The 22956-nt window shown below is 41.5% G+C and overlaps 1 protein-coding gene across 2 annotated transcripts; it reads left to right on the forward strand.

The window, feature by feature from the left end:
* Nucleotides 1-4260: 4260 nt before the first annotated feature.
* Nucleotides 4261-21524, forward strand: LOC127453730 (complement C1s subcomponent-like). Of its 2 annotated transcripts, none has more exons than XM_051720366.1 (6): nucleotides 4261-4516; nucleotides 7894-8068; nucleotides 8536-8661; nucleotides 9262-9345; nucleotides 9488-10280; nucleotides 20673-21524. In XM_051720366.1, the coding sequence occupies exons 1-6, from the start codon at nucleotides 4358-4360 to the stop codon at nucleotides 20680-20682; spliced, it is 1347 nt and encodes a 448-aa protein (XP_051576326.1). In that variant the 5' UTR covers nucleotides 4261-4357; the 3' UTR covers nucleotides 20683-21524. The 2 variants fall into 2 exon arrangements, with proteins under 2 accessions (XP_051576326.1, XP_051576325.1); XM_051720365.1 differs by lacking the exon at nucleotides 20673-21524 and adding an exon at nucleotides 10458-10751.
* The last annotated feature ends 1432 nt before the right edge of the window (nucleotides 21525-22956 follow it).

Below are 22956 nucleotides of genomic sequence, written 5' to 3' on the forward strand. Positions count from 1 at the left end.
CATGGTAACACATTCCATTAGAATTCTGATGGAATATAATGCTCTTATTATTAAGTAGCTTACACTGTCTCTTTGTTTAGAACCCCTTTTCTTCTTTTTTTATTTTTATTTTTAGTTGCACAACACAAATTTAATATAACATTAAACATTAATCTTTTCTTGAATTTGATTGCTTACAGGATTAAGTTTTTATTATAGTACAAATGTTATAATTAACAGCTATTAATATATGATTACAGTATGTTGTGGAACATCCTGTAATAACATTTTTTTTATTGTTACCAATACTACTAATGTGTAATATACAGCCCTTTCTGTAATTTAACAGCATTTTTCCGTTTAGAGGTCATGCAGGACCCTTTGTTATAAGAAGTTGTAACACTGCATGAAAAAGTTCCATATTGATATGTTAAAAGTTGTCAAATTCAACTTTTGAGCATGTACGAGTTTAGGACGCTTTGACTTAAGAAGTCTGCTCTCAAAGAGTTTGAGACATTCACAAAGTTTTTAATTTCCCCATTGAGTCTCTTTCTCTCTTTTTTTAAATTTTTATCTCTAACTACAAAACATTTAGTGAATGGTTGCATCTAAAATGTCTAGTTGTCTTAAAGGTCTTTGAATTAATTAATTGGAATTACATTTATGCATTTGGTAGATGCTAAAGCGACTTACATTCAAGGTATGAATTTTATCAGCAAGTGTGTTCCCCGGAAACCCTTGAAGTTGCTAGCACCATGCTCTACCAGTTAAGCAACAGGAACACTAGCATTGTAATGAAGTCTATCTACACAGTATAATGAACTAAACCTTACAAAATCAGATTTAGTTTTTCTTTGCAATCCTTATTTTATTTTCCTAATTAAGATAAACATCACACATTATATTTTGCCAACCTTTCTTCTTAATCTTATTTTATTTTATTTATTTATTTACTTAATAATTGTTACAGTGCTCTCTTTTTCTTATCACTTATTTTGGACCTCTCAAAAATGTTAAAAAAAAAATTAAAGCCTATCTGTGCTTACAAACCATGTAGTAAGTTGTAGTACATATGAATTTAGTGATGTTGTAGTAACATTTTTCACAAATTGTGTTATATTTGGCTCACTTCTAGGAAGCTGTTTCACAAATCCACAAACTTCTGCTGCAGATGATCTAATGCTGCACAAATATTTTTTATTAAATCTTTATTTTACCAGATTAATACCTTGAGATTAAAATCTCTTTTTCAAGAGAGACCTGGCCAAAATGAAAGCATATAATATTCTAACAATAATGAACACAACAAACATAAAGCAAGGGATTATCAATGTCTTGCCATGTTAAGAGCCAGGTGTGTGTCACATTTGGGAGTCTCATCTTTGGTTTGGAACTGGGAGTGAGGGAAGATCTGAGTCGACCCTAATAAAAGTTTTCAAGACAAATTCAGCTGCGGAGGTCCAGTGAAGAGTGTTGATTTTTTATTTTTGTTTGTTGTTTTTGGTGTGTCGGATGTGGAGCGACTGTCTTCAGTCAAGTGTCGTGTCAATTCCAGTCAATTTATTCGTTTTTTGATAATTGTTGAGTCTAATTGTGGCTTTATCAAGATGGACTTTTTAAAGGAATGTTTTTGTGGCTCCATCTGAAGAAATGTTCGATGGTTTAACGAAAGAGCAATTCCATAGTTTTTGATCATTACAACTATAAAATTGAGCTCCTAAAAGAGAAGAAAATTACAACAACTCAAAAAATTTGTTAGAGAAAATATACAGCATTGGAAGTAATTTCTTTAAACCCTATTAGTGAGACCAGGGATCTGCCAGATTTGCACAAATAATGCACACTTTTTTTTTAACTTTTTATTTTTACTCTCTATTTATCTATTTCAGTGCACAAAGATATTTACTGTACATTTTATTTTCATTTTCATTTTGCAGATGCTTTAATCCAAAGCAACTCACTATGTATTCAAGATATACACTCACTGAGCACTTTATTAGGAACACCTGTGCACCTACTTATTCACGTGATTATCTAATCAGCCAATCGTGTGGCAGCAGTGCAATGCATAAAATAATGCAGATACAGGCCAGGAGCTTCGGTTAATGTTTACATCAACCATCAAATTGGGGAAAAATTTGATCTCAGTGATTTCGACCGTGGCATGATTGCTGTTGCCAGACGGGCTGATTTGAGTATTTCTGTAACTGCTGATCTCCTGGAATTTTCACGCACAACAGTCTCTAGAGTTTACTCAGAATGGTGCCAAAAACAAAAAACATCCAGTTTATGGCAGTTCTGCGGACGGAAACGCCTTGTTGATGAGAGAGATCAACGGAGAATGGCCAGATTGGTTCGAGCTGACAAAAAGGCTATGGTAACTCAGATAACCACTCTATATGCACAACACGTCGAACTTTGAGGCGGATGGGGTATAACAGCTGAAGACTGCGTCTGGTATTTTATTAGAACAACAGTGTTCCTAATTAATTGCTCAGTGAGTGTAGACAATATATTAATTGACAACTAAAGCCTTCATCAGCCAAATAACAAAGGACAATGCATCTGTGTGCACTTCTGCAGTTAATACAGGATGGTCTTCAAAGACTTCAGTCATTAATCTTACAGTTTATACAAAATCTGGGACTCACTCTTACAAAATCGTGCAACAAGGCTGTCACATTAAAACTCGAAATTCTAATATTCTTCAAATTTAAGATAAAAATGCACATCAGAATGCTAAAATAAGCATGTGCCAATCACTGATGATGACATACCTTCTAAAACAGGTGCAGTGCAACAAATAAAACAAATCGCAGGTGTTTCGAGATGCCTTTTAAAGGTTGAATTTCCTTTTGACACAGCGTTTAAAAAAATGCATTGTTACTGCACGAGATGCTGCAAACAGCAAAACACTACTCAATGGTCAAAGATGTCCATATAGTGCATGCTTACATAGAAAAAGGCAGTCACATTTGGAGTGAAAGGCCCCGGAGATGGAGGTTTTTGGCGGTTGTGTCTTGACTACGCTTATCTCTCTTATTAGCGTCTCGCTGCATAAGAATTAGGTCAGTGGTTCCCAACCCTGTTCCTGGAGTCCCCCCAACACTACACATTTTGGAAATCTCCCTAATCGAACACCGCTTATTCAACTCATCAGCTCCTTAGTGGAGACTCCAAGACCTGGGGGGGGGGGGGCTCCAGGAACGGGGTAGGGAACCACTGCGGATTAGGTACTGGACTCCATCTTGATCTCCTGCCACTTTATGTTTAAGAAACTCAACATAAAACAAACATAAACAAACACAGACACACATGCAACACGCATCTCTCTCTCTCGAACTGGCACCTCATCTTTATCCCCCTCCCGGCTGATTAGCCCGATTCAGGGCCGGCTGTGTGTCCTCATGGCCCGGCCCTCCTCCTCGCCACACACCTCCATCACCTGACTCAGGCTGGAGAAACCCCCGGTATGGCGCACTCCCCTCCCCTCTCTTCCTGGAGGGGGGGTGTTGCCCTTCCTGCCAGCAGGTTTTCTGGCCCGGCTTTCTGGAGCCCTGGGAGAGACAAGGGGAGGGAAAGGGGAGAGGAAAAGAGCGAGGCAGAACGATGGAGAGAGAGATGGAGAGAGAGAGAGAAAAATTTTATTGCCGGTTCCCGGACATGCTGTCTCCCGGTCCTCAACCGCTCCTCCGCCCTCTGGAGAAGAACGGAACCGCTCCTCCCCTTCATTGGTGGATGGCAGCAGTTCCTCCGGCTCTCGGCTGCTCCCCTGGCAGATGGCAGTGGCGAGGACTCCGCGACAGTGCATCCCTCCTCCCTCCTGGGTTTCGGCACCACTCTAACAGGATGGGCAAGGAGGAGGCGGGAACCGGCTGAACATTAAACATAAAGTTTAATAAGAAATGCAACATAAAACAAACACAGACACACATGCAACGCGGCCATGTGCGTCTCTCTTGAACTGGTGCCTCCGGCTTGTCTTTATCCCCCTCCCAGCTGATTAGCCCTCCTCCTCATCACAGTGCTTTTATTAAATTTTAAGATTCACATTTCTGACTTTAAACCCTCCCATTCACATCCATTGTAAGTGCCTTACTGTAACCTCAATTTTCCATTCAAGTCAAAATAGCTTTTTGGGGTAATCAGCATTATACCAAAAACATTTTTTAACTGAGCTTAACTTGTATTGAACCTGGAATATATCATTGGAAGACAGCAATTTCTCAAGCATTTCAGAATATATCCCATCTCTGTTTATTGATCAATTATTCAAGCATAAATCAATTAAGACCTCTTTCTGTATCTCTGTCCTACCAAAACACAATGATTCAGCCTGCTTTGGGCCTGTGTGACTGTGTGCGAGTGTGTGACGGTCATGTATGGGGAGGTTTCCTCTCCCCAGTACCCTCTGCCGTATCCTGCAGATCTCCTGGAGCAGTGGGACCTAGAAGTTCCGCTAGGCTATCGGATCCAGCTAACATTCAATCACCTGGACATTGAGCCCTCTCCAAACTGTTGCTATGATTCTCTCATGGTAAGTAGCGCCTCACTATACCACTTTAAAATCATGTCAAATCTAGTCAGTGTAGAATCTATTTTGGTTTGTTCAAATTGTTTATGACTGCTTTTAGCTCATTTAAGTTGTACAATACTTGTACCCTGCACATTGTATCTAGTGTTATGAATTGACAAAAACAGGCATGTTAAGGTGAATGTGTCATGGAATGCAGAGAGGATTTATTAAATACAACAAAAAGGAACAAAAACAAACTACAACTACCACAAGGGGGAAAAACAAACATAAACTACCCTGAAGGTAGTGACTTAACAAATCATGGTGTGATCAGAGGAATGTACATTCTATCAAGTCTTTCTGCTCTCCTGATCTGGAATTTCTCATGCTTCTGTGTTGACCATTCTGGCTACCGAGGGAATTCACAGCGGTCATTATCACTGCTGTGTACATCCCGCCACAAGCTGACACAGACCGGGCACTCAAGGAACTGTACGGGATTATAAGCAAGCAGGAAACCGCGCACCCTGAGGCCGCGTTCATTGTGACCAGGGACTTTAACAAAGCCAATCTCAAATTAGTCGCACCAAAATACCACCAACACATTAGTTTTAACACACGAGGGGACCGGGTTTTGGACCATTGCTACTCTCCCTTCCGGGATGGCTACAAATCCCTCCCCCGCCCACCATTTGGCAAATCGGACCACTCTTCCATCCTGCTTCTGCCCGTTTACAGGCAGAAACTGAAACAGGATGCACCCACTCTCAGAACGATCCAGAGCTGGTCGGACCAATCAGACTCTAAGCTACAAGACTGTTTTGATCACTCGGACTGGGAGATGTTCCGGTCAGCCTCTGATGACGACATCGAGCTTTATGCTGATAGCGTAACGTGTTTCATCAGAAAGTGCGTAGAGGACGTTGTTCCGACCAAAACAATACGGATCTACCCGAACCAGAAACCTTGGATTAATAGCGATGTTCACGCGGCACTTGATGCGCGGACCTCCGCTTTTAATTCCGGGAATACGGAGGAGCATAAACAAGCCAGTTTTTAATATGAATCTGAATGTATATTTATGGAATGTTTAATCTAAACATCGGAAATTCTCTTTAGACTACTCAAGATGTGTGTATCTGTGGTGGAATCACTCACAGAGGGCTCATGTCTCATCTTGTACAGTTATTTGCCATAGTTTCTCTGATCCAATCCAGGTAGTTCTGTACTTTAGTGTAGTAACCTTTTAAGCTTTTATGTCCACATTCAGGGGGACCCCACGATCAGAACAGCAAAACATCAGTACAGGAACAAGATTGAAGGACAGTTCAACACCACCAACTCTAGAAGCATGTGGCAGGGAATTAACATCACGGACTTTAAAGGGAATAAAAACTCCGCCGTGAACACCGCTGCCTCTCTCCCGGATGAGCTAAATACTTTTTATGCTCGTTTCGAGGGAAATAACACCGCCCTCGGGGAGAGAGCTCTCGCGGCCGAAGCTACAGAGGTTAATTCACTCTCCGTCTCTGTAGCGGATGTAACCCGATCCTTCCAACGGGTGAATATCCCAGACGGTATTCCGGGCTGCGTCATCAGAGCGTGTGCGAACCAACTGGCTGGTGTTTTTACGGACATTTTCAACCTTTCCCTCTCCTTGTAGGTGGTCCCCACATGCTTTAAAACGTCCACCATTGTGCCTGTTCCAAAGCAATCCAAAATCACTTGCTTAAATGACTGGCGTCCTGTTGCTCTAACCCCCATCATCAGCAAATGCTTTGAAAGACTAATCAGAGATTAAATCTGCTCTGTGCTGCCTCCATCACTGGACCCATTGCAGTTTGCTTACCGCAACAACCGCTCCACTGATGATGCCACTGCATCCACAATACACACTGCTCTCTCCCACCTGGAAAAAAGAACACTTATGTGAGAATGTTATTTGTAGACTACAGCTCAGCATTCAACACCATAGTGCCCTAAAAGCTTTATGTGAAACTCCAGGCTCTGGGCTTAAACAGCTCGCTGTGCAGCTGCATCCTGGACTTCCTGTCAAGCAGATGCCAGGTGGTTAGAATGGGCAGCAACATCTCCTCATCACTGACCCTCAACACTGGAGCCCCACAGGGCTGTGTTCTCAGCCCACTCCTGTATTCTCTGTACACACATGACTGTGTGGCAACACACAGCTCCAATGCCATCATTAAGTTTGCTGATGATACGACGGTGGTAGGTCTGATCACTGACAATGATGAAACAGCCTACAGAGAGGAGGTGCACACTCTGACACACTGGTGTCAGGAGTACAACCTCTCCCTCAATGTCAGTAAGATAAAGGAGCTTGTGGTGGACTTCAGCAGAAGAGAAAGAGAACACAGCCCCATCACCATCAATGGAGCACCAGTGGAGAGAGTCAGCAGCTTCAAGTTCCTGGGTGTCCACATCACTGAGGAACTCACATGGTCGGTCCACACTGAGGCCGTTGTGAAGAAGGCTCATCAGCTCCTCTTCTTCCTGAGACAGCTAAGGAAGTTTGGAATGAACCTCACACGGTTCTTCACCTGCACTGTAGAGAGCATGACTGGCTGCATCTCCGCCTGGTATGGCAATAGCACCGCCCACAACCGCAAAGCCTTGCAAAGGGTGGTGTGAACTGCCAGACACATCATCGGAGGTGAGCTTCTCTCCCTCCAGGACATATATACCAGGCGGTGTGTGAAAAAAGCTTGGAGGATCATCAGAGACTCCAGCCACCCAAGCTATGGGCTGTTCTCACTGCTACCATCAGGCAGGCGGTATCGCAGCATCAGGACCCGCACCAGCCGACTACATGACAGCTTCTTCCCCAAAGCAATCAGACTTTTGAACTCTTGATCTCTCACGATCAAATACATCAGCACTGCACTTTATTACTCTTATTATCTCACACCGGACTGTCATAAATTATATTCTCTCTTAACAACACACTGGCAACTTACTATCAACCGACAGCCTGAATGTCAATACAGTACAATACAACCTACTGTATATTTTATATATACTATATATACTATTTTTATTGTATAATGTGTATTCTATATTGTGTGTACTGTATACTGTACATTGTCTGTTATTATTTGTATATTGTGTGTAATTATGTGTATATTAGATTTTAAATTGTATAGTGTAATCTGATATTTTAGAATAATCATTAATGAGCATAACAATTTAAATGAAAACTTGGATTGAAAAATTAGGAGAAATTTCATACTTCCTTGGTCTTTTGTATGCCCCCTTATTCTACACAACAGCAGTGTATAGCCAATGGAATATTGTAGGCTTTTGAAATCCCAATATCGTTTAATGCTTCTAGAGTACAGCAGTTCACATACAATTTTAAGTGATTAATTTGCATTCAGGTTGTGTCTGATAAGAAAGTTCTGGGGAAGTTCTGTGGCCAGAATTCCACAGACAGTTATCATCCAAGTAACAAGACCATCTTGTCACCTGGCAATCGTCTCCAGCTGGTTTTTCTAACGGATGATTCAAACCCCATGTCACATCTAGGCTTCACTGCAGTCTACCAGGCTGCTGGTGAGTTATAGATATTTGTTCTAAGCATGGTACAAACAATTAATTGTAGTGCATCTATTACGTTCATAATGCATTATTCAAGTGCACCCTCAAGGAAAACTACACATGTAAAATGCAACATTTTTGTCATAAACATGATTCCTTCCCTGTAATGCAAAAAAATAATATCATATCATAACTCTTTATACATACCCATACACTTTTTCTACATTTTAAACTGTGATGTACAGTAAACATTATACTGTAACACACCACACACCTCACACACAACCATACCTGACATAATACAGTATGTTAACATTATTCACCAGCAAATTCACCAAACAGTGGCACCACATTTTGGGCATGGTATTTCAGCACAAAAATGTCATACATTCATATGCGATGTATTAAAGAGATTATTCAGGTGTCTGGATCACAGTGATGGGGCAATACAGAAATCACTTACTCTTCTTTTTACCCTTCAGCTGTGGACTGTGGCATTCCTGAGCTACCAGACTTAATAGAGCTAACAGTGCAAAATTCTCTCACGACTTATCTAGAACAAATCAGTCTCAAGTGTTCATCTGAATATTACATACTGTCTGGAAATGGTAAGATGTGTATGGTGTACGTGTCAACTATCTTGATTTAAAGGAATATTCTGGTTTCAATACAAGTTAAGCTCAATCAACAGCATTTGTGTTATGATGTTAATTACCAAAAATATTTATTTCGACTCGTCCCTCACTGTTTCAAAACAATATGCGTGTTAACATGAATTTAGTGTGGCAAAATCGCTTAGTAACTTTTTCTTTGTAAAGTTACATTCAATTTTACAACTTTGTTACCATGATGACATAATGCTGTAAACCCCCAAACTATAAAAACGATGATTTATACGATTTTAAAGCTCAAATAAAACATTAGTTTTAACAGAAGAACTAATGTAAGTGCTTTTATAGAATTTGCTTAAAATTTCTGCCTTTGCCTAATTCACTTCCATTGTAAGTGCCTCATTCTAACCATGATTTTTGCTTTTTTGTAAAGAAAATGAGGGACAAGTCAAAATAATTCTTTTGTGGTAATTAACATTATGCCACAAGTGTTGTCGATTGAGTTCTGTATTCTGAATACAGAATATTCCTTTAATGCTTGATAAAATTGAGTAATTAGTTCCCTGTCTCTGTATATTTTTCCTTACCTTACCATAGGTCATTTCATCTGTGATGCAAATAGTAATTGGGTATCTGAGAGTGGTCAAAAATTCTCAGAAGATTTGCCTAAATGTATCCCAGGTGCGCTCAGTCATCCTTTGTATGTATATGTAATGCACATAAACCTAAATACACTTGGTGTTAGATTGTCTTAAATGCTCTGAAAGTGCATTTTCTCTCTGTCTCTCTGTCTTCGTATCTTTGTCTTTTTTCTGTCTTTTAGTGTGTGGAATAAATACAGAAGTCACTGTTGGTGGCAGAGTCTTTGGTGGGAAGCAAGCATTACTGGGGCAGATTCCCTGGCAGCTCTTACACAAGTCATCTCCCAGAGGTGGTGCTTCTCTGATCAGTGATTACTGGGCCCTCACAGCTGCTCATGTAGTAGATGGATTTAAAACAACCACCATGAGTTGGTTAGGGGGAATGATTGATTCTCAGGCCAAAAACATTGTTACCATGGAGACAGAGAAGATAATAATTCATCCAAAATATAAAACAGTAGGTAAAAATGGAGAACAAACAAGCTATGATAATGACATTGCTCTGATCAAAATGTCTGCCAGGGTTCCGCTTGGTCCAAACCTCAGGCCAGTGTGTCTTCCAAAGAAAACAGACGGACCTGTGATGGAGGACATGATGGGTACAGTCTCAGGCTTTGGAGGATATAGCGATAAAAGTCTAAGAAGTAAAAATTTGCTTTATGGTCATGTTCAGGAATATTCCCTTGTTGAATGTGAATCAAAAGGTAAACTTGTCACTGATAACATGTTCTGTGCTGGAGATGATGGTCAGGGTATAGACAGTTGTAAAGGTGACAGTGGAGGTCCACTATTTCTCCCTACATTGGAACAAGTGTCTGCAGAACAACCTTTTAGGATTGTAGGTATCGTATCGTGGGGTCCCCCTGAATGTGGACATAAAAGCTTTAAAGGTTACTACACTAAAATACAGAACTACCTGGATTGGATCAGAGAAACTATGGCAAATAACTGTACAAGAGGAGACATGAGCCCTCTGTGAGTGATTCCACCACAGATACACACATCTTGAGTAGTCTAAAGAGAATTTCCGATGTTTAGATTAAACATTCCATAAATATACATTCAGATTCATATTAAAAATGTACATGTGTATTTTGATTCAAATGGATCATGTGATACTTTTTAAATTTAATGTAATTATTTTTTCCACAGGGGTCCACTTATAATGTTAGTCAAGGTTTCTTGCACCAAAAAGTTTTAATTTTGTTTTTCATGACTATGACAAATTTGAACTTTCATCACTCGCAATGTTCTACACATCCCTCACCCCTTGCATGTTCATCTACCAACTATAATAGTGTCTTCATTCTCTGGTGTTTAGGAATAGTAACATCTGTCCTACTGCCTCCTATTTACTTTAGCTTGTCCAGGCAGGCCAAGTTGCTCAAAAAGTGTTGTAGATGTACAAATGGGGAGGATATGGCAATAAATCTCTTGCACATTTAAGAAGTCACAATTCGCTTTATGGGCATTTGCTAATATTGTATGTTTCAATCATTATCACATCACAAAAGTACAGATCTAGTAACAAACTATTTTTGCAGTTTAGTTTGTATAAATTGTCTTTTTGGATGGCAAGGGGATTATTTTTCTTTAGTACATTAAAATGCAGTGGTGTAAAATGTACTCAGTAATTATACTTAAGTGAAAGTATGGATGCTGAGTGAAAATTTTACTCAATTAAAAGTCCAATTATCTAGCCAAAAACATACTTGAGTGATAGTGAAAAATTATTCACATTAAATTGTACTTAAGTATTAAAAAAGTAACTTTTTTCCTAGCTAGAATGAAATCAAGAGAGAAGATTGTGTGAGAGAGAATGTTGTTAAATTCAATTGGTTTGTTAAGTCCCCTTTTTACTGTCTCTGACATTCACAACCTGGTCAAAGAATCATGTTACTATAACAAACATTTTTGCTAAATGATTTTTATGTGGCCTGTTGTACGTAACATCGCAATTTCCTGGTGGAATGAACACTCGAGGCACTAAAACTACAACGGTATTCATCCCCTTTCACTATAATCACAAGTAAAACGGCAAATTGTCTGTTCATAAACACTCACTTTTCGCTCTGTTCCTTACACAATGGTATCTTATGACATCTAAACACTTCTACTATAGTGCATGGCTCATTTTAATGTTTGCATTGCATAACCAACTACACTTACAAGCTTGTTTAAATGTGATCAAATTGCGTGGTAGCTCATGACTTGTTTTAATGTTTGCATTGCCTAACCATCTACATTTACTAGCTTGTTTAAGTGTGATCAAATTGTGCGATATCTCAACTGATAGAGTGTTGCATATGCGATACAAAGGACTGGAATACTAATCCTGCAGACTCTCGAGTCGACATGTGAGCTGAAAGTGTCAAAGAAGCACCACAAAATGACGCGGTTGCATCAGAAATTGTGTTTTTCATCTCACATTTGCTTTTTTATGACATTATCAGTTAGGTTTACCAGTAGGTTTACGGTTTAGGGTAGGGAGGTTTTATTGATTTAAATCTCGATACACTGGACATTTCACTACGGAACTGCCCCGAGACATGTAATGAACCACATAATTTTATTTTGCAAGAATGTCGCCTGAGTCCCGCAATGTTTGTTGCATGGGAGAAGGCACTCACAAATTGTGATGTCAGAGCACCCAGCCCCTTGAGACATAATAAAAAAATAAAATGAAGCTTTGAAGAAAGTTAGTAATGTTGCTGGTTTTGTGAATTGTATTCTGAGGTTTGCTACCAAAACTTGCTGTTGAGCAAAAGGATGAATTCACTAAAATTCATATTTAATATTTACTCAAATACCATTCTTTGTATTATCATCATTATCATTACTGGTTTTATAGTTATTATTATAATTAATAGTTGCCTAACAACAACAATAGTAATTCAGCAAATAGGGAGTAGAATTTCATAGATATGATTTAAATATGAAAGCAAGTGTAGAAATAAATAACATGTACACATTTAATTACAAAACCCTTTTGTTTTTATTATATATTTGCAATGTGAATTATCATTTTTAACTTCAAAACTGTCCAATCTGTTGAAGTAGCAAGCATTTATAATAAAGTGAAGTATTTAGAATACATCACACTGAGTCAGGCGGTCACATACGGTCTAGTCGCACAAATATTTCAACGTATCCGAAGCTCAAATCAGGTCCGAAATTCTACCTCTGTAGGTGGTCGGAACATCACACAGCCGTCACACTCCATTTGAAATGACTGACTCTGGTCTGTTGTTTGTCGGATGCAGTGAAAATGCGGCTTCTGTCCTATGAAAGAAAATGATCTTCAAAAATGTGTGAGTACTTTTCAAGTTTAAATAAAATTGTAAGGAGTAAAAGTACTATTTTTTTCTTTGGAAATGTAAGGAAGTAAAAGTACAAGTATTCAGTTTAAATTGCTCTCGAGAAAAGAACAAATCCCCAAAAATAAAATACTGACGGCCAAAAGTTTGGAATAATGTACATAATGCTGTTTCAGAAGGAAATTGGTACTTTAATTCAACAAAGTGGCATTCAACTGATCACAAATATAGTCAGGACATTACTGATGTAAAATACTGCACCATCACTATTTGAAAAAAGTCATTTTTGATCAAATCTAGACAGGCCCCATTTCCAGCAACCATCACTCCAACACCTTATCCTTGAGTAATCATACTAAATTGCTAATTTGATACTAGAAAATCACTTGCCATTATATCAGACATAGCTGAAAGCTATTTGGCTCGATAAATGATGCTTAACATTGTCTTTGTGTTTGTTTTTGAGTTGCCACAGTATGCAATAGACTGGCATGTCTTAAGGTCTATAATAGGCCAAAATTTGCAAAAAAGAAACAGCTTTCACTAGAAACTCGTCATTCAATCAATATTTTGAGGAATGAATGGCTATACAATGCTTGAAATTGCCAAAAAACTGAAGATTTCATACAAAGGTGTACAATACAGTCTTCAAAGACAAAAGATAATTGGCTCTAACAAAGACAGAAAGAGATGTGGAAGGCCATATGTATAACTAAATAAGAGGATAAGTACATCAGAGTCTCTAGTTTGAGAAATAGACACCTCACATGTCCTCAGCTGACAGCTTCATTGAATTCTACCAGCTCAACACCAGTTTCATGTACAACAGTAAAGAGTAAACTCAGGAATGCAGGTGTTATGGGAAGAATTGCAAAGAAAAAGCCACTTTTGAAACAGAAAAACAAAAAGAAAACGTTAGAGTGGGCAAAGAAACAGACATTGGACAACAGATAATTGGAAAAGAGTGTTATGGATCTTAACCCCATTGAGCTTTTGTGGGATGAGCTAGACTGTAAGGTGCATGAGAAGTGCCAACAAGACAGCCACATCTATGGCAATTGCTACATTGGGTCATATTCCATGGCAGCTCTTACACAAATCATCTCCCAGAGGTGGTGCTTCTCTAATCAGTGATTACTGGGCCCTCACATCTGCTCATCTAGTAGATGGATATTAAACATCCACCATGAACTGATAAGGGGGAATGATTGATGCTCAGGGCAAAAACATAGTCACCACGTATACAGAAAAGTTAATAATTCATCCAAAGTATAATACAGTAGGTAAAAATGGAGAACAAACAAACTATGATAATGACATTGCACTGATCAAAATATCTGCCAGGGTTCCGCTTGGTCCAAACCTCGGGCCAGTGTGTCTTCCAAAGAAAACAGACAGACCAGTGATGGAGTATCTGAGTATCTGGACAAACTGACAGCTAGAATCCCAAGGATCTGCAAAGCTGTCATTGCTGCACGTGGAGGATTTTTTGATGAGAACGTCTCAGTTACTGTCGTAACCTCCGTTCCCTGATGGGGGGAACGAGACATTGTGTTGATGTAGTGACACTAGGGGTTGCCCTTGGGAGCCCCAAACACCTCAGATCTTTGAGAAAAGGCCAATGAGAATTGGCAAATGCAATTTGCATGCCACTCCCCCAGACATATTAAAGGTATTAAAGGACCTGGCTCATTCAACCACTCATTCAGGTTTGTGCTGAGGAGCCGAGATAGGGTCCCGGCCATTTTAGCGGGTAGTACAGCATTGTGGCAGGGGGGACATAACGTCTCGTTCCCTCCATCAGGGAATGGAGGTTATGAAAGTAAATGAGACGTTCCCCTTCTGTCACTCACTCGACGTTGTGTCGATGTAGTGACACTAGGGGTCCCTATACAAAACGCCACAACTAGCTGAACCGTGTTACGTGGACTGCCAGTGCAGGTGCAAGCAAGCTGCTGCATGCGTAGTAGCAGGCGCACCGGTCTGCACGTAGCCTCCCCCAATGCTCCAAAAAGCATTGTATAGTTCCCCACATCCCTGGGGGGGGGAAGAGACATATCTAGTATGGGAGCAGGCCACACCAGCTCTATGTTTTCTCTCCACAGAGTATTAAGTTATTCGGCTGGGGCCATTTTAATGCTCAATATATGCGCCGGGGAAGGTGTTCTTCCTGGACTGAACTTCAGGCAGGTATCGCTGACAGAGAATGCTTGCAGGTCCCTGACCCTCTTGATGGAGGTGAGCGCAATCAGGAGGGCTGTCTTCAAGGAGAGGGCTTTCAACTCGATTGACTCTAGTGGCTCAAAGGGGGCTCCGCAAAGGCCCAGGAGGATTCAGCCTCTGGGCACCTCTCAGGAAACTTATGATCAGGTGTGCTTCCCTAAGGACTTACGGTACACTGTATCGTGGTGTGCCACTATGGCGGCCACATACACCTTCAAGGTGGAGGGGGACAGCCGTTCCTCCAGCCTCTCCTGCAGGAAGGAAAGCATTGACCCAACTGCGCATCTCTGAGGGTCTTCAGCTCGGGAAGAAAACCAATTCATGAACCGACGCCACTTCAGGGTATAAAGCTGCCTCGTGGAGGGAGGTCTGGCCTGAGTGATCGTGTCTACCACTGCTGGTGGTAGGCCACTTAGGTCTTCCACGTCCCATCCAAGGGCCAGACGTGGAGGTTCCAGAAGTCTGGTTGTGGGTGCCAGATGGTGCCCCGTCCCTGAGAAAGAAGGTCCTTCCTCAGGGGAATTCACCAGGGAGGGGCTGTCGTGAGGAGTGTGAGGTCTGAGAACAAAGTCTGGGTGGGCCAATACGGGGCCACGAGGGTGACCTGCTCCTCGTCCTCCCTGACCTTGCACAGGGTCTGTGCAAGTAGGCTCACTGTGGGGAATGCATACTTGCGCAGCCCCCGGGGCCAGCTGTGTGCCAGCACGTCTGGGCCAAAGGGGGCCCCCGTGGGAGGATACCAGACCGGGTAGTGGGAGGTTTCTCGGGAGGCAAATAGGTACTTGTGCTTTGCCGAACCGACTCCAAATCAGCTGGACCACCTGGGGGTGGAGACTCCACTCTCCCCTGAGCATCACCTGCTGCGCCAGCGTGTCCACTGTGGTGTTAAGGTTGCCCGGGATGTGAGTGGCCCGCTGTGACCTCAGTTGCGACATGCGACGTGAGCGTAAGCCACCTTGGCGATTTATATATGCTACTGTCGCTGTGTTGTCCGTCCTTGTACCTTGTACTGATGTGCCTGGCCGTCGAAAGCAAACCGTAGGAAGGGTCTGTTTTGAGGTAGAACCGAGACGTGAAAGTACGCGTCCTTCAGGTCTACCGGTGTGAACCAATCTTGATGCCGTTCACACCGGATGTGAAGTTGTTTAAATCGTTGTTTTTACGGTCGTTTTAGGGTTTGGCGTCAGCATCTTGAATGGGAGTCTGTGCAAGGCCTGGTTCAGAACTCGCAGGTCCAAGATTGGCCGAAATCCACCGCCTTTCTTCAGTATGATGAAGTAAGGGCTGTAAAACCCTTTCTTCATCTTGGCTGGAGGGACAGGCTCTATCGTGCCCTTGCGCAGAAGGGTCGCGATCTCCACACACAAGGTGGTGGCATTCTCTGAACTGGGGCGGGCACCTGGCGAACTGAATCACGTAGCCGAGTCGGATGGTCCTGGCCAATCACCGCGACGGGTTGGAAAGTGCTAGCCAAGCTCTGGGCGAGGGGCACTAAGGGGACGATCGTGTTTAACGTACCTGTGGGTGGGGCCTCGTGGCGGGAGGAAGCAGGGGATGCCACGTCAAGGAGCCTCACTTCATCTCGAACCCGTGGCTGCGCTGAGGGGACCCTCGAAGCACTTACCTTGCTCCATGTACCCGGCGTCGGGGGGGGATGTCGGTGACGGGGGAGGAGGGACTTTTTGACCATCCTCGTAGTCTGTCACAACCATCTGGCCGTGGGTTTGAGTGTGGTGCGACCGGATGCACAAAGGCGGGGGGGCCCGCGTTTGTGGCGTCTAAGTCGCAGGTGCTCAGTGCCCAGTTGCCGTGATAACGGCGGTTGTAAACACTGGCTGTGTGACCCAGGGAGTGAGGAAACTGCTCTTTTATTGAGAATGTGGATACTGCAGCCCGTTCGGGGTGCAGTGAACATAAAAGAAAAGGAAACCAAAGATTTACCTCCTGGCCCTCCACTGGGGGATGGAGTGGTCTGGATACCAGCTCCGGGTTTGCAGCAGATATCTCGCTCCCTGGGTCATCCGTTTCAGGGGCGCTTAGGAGCCTTCTGGGTCCTCGTGCTGGGCCCGTGAGGCGGGGGACATCAGCTTCCTGTGGGGGGCTCTATGCTGGGGCCGAGAACTGGGCTCGGGCTGAGGCGGAGCTGCCTGGGCTTTGCCGCCGCAGGGGGACGCCCTCATGAGCAGACGGGATACGGGATCTTGAGCCACGCCAGGGCAAGATGTATTGTATAGCCTCCGTCTGCTTCCTCACCGCCGAAAACTGCTGGACGAAGTCCTTGACGGTGTCACTGAATAGGCCGATCTGGGAAATGGGGGCACTGAGAAAGTGAACCTTGTCCGTGTCCCTCATCTCGACCAGATTCAGCCACAGGTGGCGTTCCTGGACCACGAGGGTGGACATCACCTGCCCAAGTGCTTGCACCGTGACCTTCGTCACCCAGAGGGCGAGGTCGGTCACCGAGTGCAGCTCCTGCATCACATCGGGATCAGGACTACCCACGTGCAGTTCCTTTAGTGCCTTGGCCTGGTGTACTTGCAGAACTCTGTACTCCGTCAGCCTCAGACTTGGCGGGCCGACCCGAAGGTGGCAGCCCAGTCGAGTCCTCGGTGTCTGACTTTGCCAGTATGCTCTCCGATGCAGCGATCGAGCACTCATCAGGCTCCGGAGCTCCGAAAGGGACACTAAGCTGGCCCTGGGGATTTACCCAGTGGAGCCGTGCCCATTGAAGCCCCCAAATCACCTCCAGTGCCAGCTGGGCCGGCCTCGTACCCGGAGGGAGAAGGCACGGCCGAGTAAATCCCCACGGATCTCCCATTCTCCGGCATGCTCGTTTGACCCTGGCGGCTAGAGTGGCTTTCCTCCGGAAGAAGGAAAGCCGCAACCACAACTGTTTGGGGCTCCCAAGGGCGACCTATTGTGTCACTACATCGACACAACGTCGAGTGAGTGACAGAAGGGGAACTCTTTGAAGTAGTTTAAGAAGTTCTGAATGTTTTTTTTTTTTTTTCAAATTGTAATAGTAATTTTTCATGTTATTAATGTCCTAACTATACATTATGATCAGTTGAATGTCACTTTGGTGAATAAAAGTACCAATTTCTTTCCATAAGATCAAAATCTGTACATTATTCCAAACTTTTGGCCACCAGTGTACTTAAGTATAATCTTAAATATTTTTACTCAATTACTTTACACCCCTGTTAAAATGTGATTTTTTTTATGATATGGCCTATTAAAATCCTCGGAACCTGTGCTCTAATTAATAGATTTAAATAAGCATACTTTTCATGTACAAATGTTTGTCAAAAAAACAAAAAAAAACAACGTATTGAGTTTTGCATGTAGCTCAATGTAGAATTCTGTTTTTAGGGCCGATAAGCGCACCCCCCTGGGGCCCCCCCTCTAGCTCTGCCCCTGCTTTATATGGAGCATATACTTGCAATTTGCCAAGTCCATTTCTCCTTGTAAGATATTCACTGGAAGAAAACTGCTGCATGGTGGCTGGCTAAAATTAGAAAATTATTCTCAGATAAATTCCTTATAGAGTCGTTAATTCATTAGAATATATCCATACCAATACATTTATGTAGCATAATTTTTTTGGAATGGAAACCCAAAATTTGGGACTCTTTAACACAATATTGGCTGGCTGGACTGACCAACCAGTACGTGGCAGTTTTCTGCCAATTCGGTAATTTGACCACCCTAATGGCAAGTAAATTCCATAAAAACGCATATATTGATCTATAAGAATAGAATAATGTTATTCCTTGGAGTGAGAGTGAACGAGGAGGCAACATTTAGAGCTGTTCAGTGCAAATCATCTAGCCACCAGTGAGCAAAAGTTTCCTTCCAATTAGAAATTAATATCGTACAAGGATAAATGGACCTGGTACATTGCAAGTAAACTCCGTATAAAGGCCTTAATGCATAATAAAAGTTAATAACCCTAAATTTAAAAGGAAATGAAAAGCAATTCCGAAGAGGTCACCATTGTTTATTGCTAGTATCCTATGCTTTGTAAATAAACTTAGAAAAAAGTGATACAAGTGGTAGAAGGACTGACACATGTGATCCTTCAGTGCCAGCCAGCGAGAGTTCAAACCCCTGTCATCCACAAAGCTGAACCCTTTATGCTTCCGCGACCCACTTAAAATGCAGAGACATGCCTGGCACCAAGTTGGGTTAGGGTTAGGGTTAGGGTTTGATTCATCCCTTCTGTTCTAAAAAAAAAAAATAATAAAAAAATGTCATCTGGGATACAGTGAGACACTTACAATGGAAGTGTTTTGGGCAAATTTTTGGAGAGTTTAAAGGCAAAAATGTGAAGCTTATAATTTTATGAAAGCACATACAGTACACTAATACTTCTGTGTATAATTTTAGATGTGAAGTTGTTTAAATCGTTGTTTTTACGGTCGTTTTAGGGTTTACAGCATTACGTTGTCATGGCAACAAAGTTGTAACACTGGATATATCTTTGCACAGAAAAGGTTAGTAAGAGATTTTATTACACTGAAAGCATGTTAACATACATAGCCTATTGTTTACGTCTTATGGCTATACTTTTGAAACAGTGAGTATTTTACTATTTATGGATTGGCCCCATTCATTTCCATTGTAAGTGCTTGACTAACTCAAATTGTTGCTTTTTTTTTTTTAAGAAAAGGAGGGACAAGTGGAATGGAGTCATGGTAATCAAATTAATGCCACATATACTGTCGATTGAGCTTAAATTGTATTGAACCTAGAATATTCCTTTAACGCAATGTACTCTGACACAGGTTCAGAAGTAGCAAAAAACCATATCAGAGAAATCAGGCTACATTTTGACACTAAAAGACAGGATGACTTGACAAACACCATGAGAAACACAAACCTGTGTTCTCACTCTAGAAACATTCCTACACAGCAACACTGCGCTGACATGAGTCCAGCACTTTTCATCCTGTGTTTAACAATCGCATCTCCATGAACAAGCAAAAGAACATGCTATTAACATATGTGTGGTAAGCAGCTTGCTCCTTAACCAGTGTCTTATAATAATAAACAGACCAATTACACACCAAGACCAATTCAGATGTAATTTATATGGTAATATCTATGCTTTTACTGGAAATAAACAAACAAACAAAAACAGTGGTCCTAAACACATTATGGTACTAGTGAAAACCACTGGTAACTGTCACAGGCCACTCCCATGTTTATATCTTCACACATAGGGTATTTTCAGAAATCAGTTATAATGCTTATCTGCTTTGTTTGCATTTTACTGTCAGACTCAGTCTAAAAAAAAAAGCCACAAATCCACTTGTGTTTTCTTGCGGATAGGGGGTGTTGCCAACAAGTTATTTAAAGGCTCTGTTACCAAGAAGGCAGATTGATTCATATCACATAAGGAGTTGTTTTTTTTATAACTACTACCATTGTAAACACTAAAATAAATATTAAATAGTATTTATCATAAATAAGGCAAGAAAAACAGCAGTATATGATAAGCAGCTTAGACATGAGTAAGGTGATAGTGTTTAGCAAGTGTTTAGAATTTAGATCAGGCCACATACAGACTTTAACTGTAGCTTATTAACAAGACAGTGCAAAAGGGCCTCTTAAAAGGGCATTGGGGAAACCTGAGTCTCCTGAGATTTGTCTAAGTGTTTCCTCCTGTTTCAGAGGATTTAGCATACAGCAGCAGATGTCCACAGTCATTCTTTATTCCTTTATCCTTGTGATGGATGGTGAAGAGTTACAGTTGTCCCAGGTGACAACAGATGAGGCTTTAGAAAATACTTAAAGAAGCAGGGCTTCATTCTGTCTCACACAGGGCAGCTTAAGAGGTCACCAGAACCAGCTAGATCCAGCTCCATTCCTGCTTTGTGTTGGACTCCACTGCTACATGTCAATGAGTGATGATGACTAATAGCAGCCGGTGCCAGCCAAACATCACTTCAGTCTATTACAATGGACTTCACAGGACGAACTGATGCCAACTCCAACCATAAGACATGGGATACATCATATGCCATTGCCTGAACCTTGGACTTAGGATAGACCTCACCGAAATTACCGGCCAGTTGAACTGCAATGCACCTCACTGATCTCTGCCTGCATCACCTCGGTCTAATGATGGACTACACTCTTATAATGGAATACATAGACTATCAATTAATTGCCAACAAAACCTTCATCAGCCAACTAACAAGGACAATGTATCTATGTGAACCTATGCAGTTAATCCAGGATGGACTTCAAAGACATTAGTCATTAATCTTACAGTTCATACAAAATGTTTGTTTAAACACTGACCCTTAACACTTACTTAGTTTAGTAATTTTAAACCATGACTTGCACTATACATAAGTACTATTGGCATTATATTCATGATGTTAGCCAGAGGGGAACTGGCTCCCACAGTGAGCCTGGTTTCTCCCAAGGTTATTTTTCTTCATTAACCAACATCTTATGGAGTTTTGTGTTCCTTGCCAGTTGCCTTCAGCTTGCTCACTGGGGTTCTAAATACAATTATTATTTAATTACTCATTTTTAAACACAATTCACAATCATATTTTATCAAACTACACAATGATGACTAAGACATTATAGATATTACAGTTTCATTTTCTGTTAATGCATGATTTTCTGTAAAGCTGCTTTGAAATGATGTGTGTTGTGAAAGGCGCTATACAAATAAAAATGCCTTGACTTGACTAAGAGTTTTTAACTGCAGGGAAATGATAAACCCTTCAGGGACAGGCCATAAATAACACAGGGATGATGGAATATTGGTGGAATTTGTTGAATTTGCTAACTTTTTTGAAGCTAACTCAGGTGCCATCGTGCCATTGCTATGTACGACATAAGATGCCAGTTTTATGGATTGTGCCACTCAGCAGAGAGCCGAGGAGGCACAACATTACAGCAGAGGTTTCACCTGCTGTCCAGTTAGCATTGCATCATTTGAGCGAGAAGCCACCTCCTTTGGGCAACTATGAGCTTCAGTTTCACCTTATAGACTCTGAGGTAACACAGCAGACCTGCACATGCGCATGTCTTTCTCATTTGATTGATTGAGGCTCATAATTGTTCTCCTTAGAACAGTGGTTCTCAACTTATTATGTCAAATTATGTGACAATCAGAGATGTAACCTCGATATTTTTTAAATAAAAGGAGGGATAAGTCAAAATTATGCTACAAATACTATCTGTTGAGCTCGAAATATTCCTGTAACCATTTTTACTAAAGCTAATGTCTCTTTTGACACAGATTATTATTGTTAAGTGCTTAGAATTTCTTAAGAACTCAAAGGTCCATCTCTGTCCTTTTGTTTGCTGATCTATTAGTCTGCTTAGCAAGTAACAGTGATCTTACAGCATTTATATGGCACATATAAAATTAGTTGCTCTGTTAATTTTGAAATGGTAATAACACCTTTTAGTCTATACTCTAGTTCCTCAGTAACTACTATGGATCACCCTGCTAAAACTTAGAAAAGCTAGAAAGTTTGTTAATTTATCACTTTTGCTCTATTTTTGGTTTTAGTTTGACAAATGCCAAAGCACTTAAAGCCACATTCTATGGCCCCAAACCTCTTATGATCATTGGAGGGGTGTGTTCTTCATTTACGTCCATCATAGCCCGGTCACTGGAGGGTTGGAACCTTGTGCAGGTTGTCAATCAATCAATCAGTCAATCAATCAATCAGTCAATCAATCAATCAATCATCATTATTTTGTTATAATAGTAAACTCAGAGACTTTCTAATTTAGTCTTTATGATGAGACTTTGTGCATATTTGAAGCTTTATTTGATTGGCCAATTATCTCTTTGTTTTCCAGTTGTCCTTTGCTGTAACAGCCCCTTCACTGGCTAACAAAAGAAGATTTCCAAACTTTTTCCGTACTGTTCCATCAGACATTGCAGTCAACTTGGCGCTCGTGAGGTTTCTCAGGCATTATGGATGGAATAGAGTTGGTAATTTGACCCAGCATGAGCTGAAGTTCACAGAGGTAATCCTTATCTAGGAGAATATGATTAAGAATATGTTGTTTGGGGGGTCTGGGTAGCTCAGTGAGTAAAGATGCTGATTACCACACCTGGAGCCATGAGT

The sequence above is a fragment of the Myxocyprinus asiaticus genome, chromosome 16, assembly GCF_019703515.2.
Source record: "Myxocyprinus asiaticus isolate MX2 ecotype Aquarium Trade chromosome 16, UBuf_Myxa_2, whole genome shotgun sequence".
Lineage (NCBI taxonomy): Eukaryota > Metazoa > Chordata > Actinopteri > Cypriniformes > Catostomidae > Myxocyprinus > Myxocyprinus asiaticus.

Coding starts and splice junctions, on each gene's coding strand:
- LOC127453730 (XM_051720365.1), top strand. CDS start 4,358: ATGTATGGGGAGGTTTCCTCTCCCCAGTACCCTCTGCCGTATCCTGCA. Junction 8,069..8,535: donor TGCAGTCTACCAGGCTGCTG/GTGAGTTATAGA, acceptor TTTACCCTTCAG/CTGTGGACTGTGGCATTCCT. Junction 10,281..10,457: donor AGAGGAGACATGAGCCCTCT/GTGAGTGATTCC, acceptor TTTTTTCCACAG/GGGTCCACTTATAATGTTAG.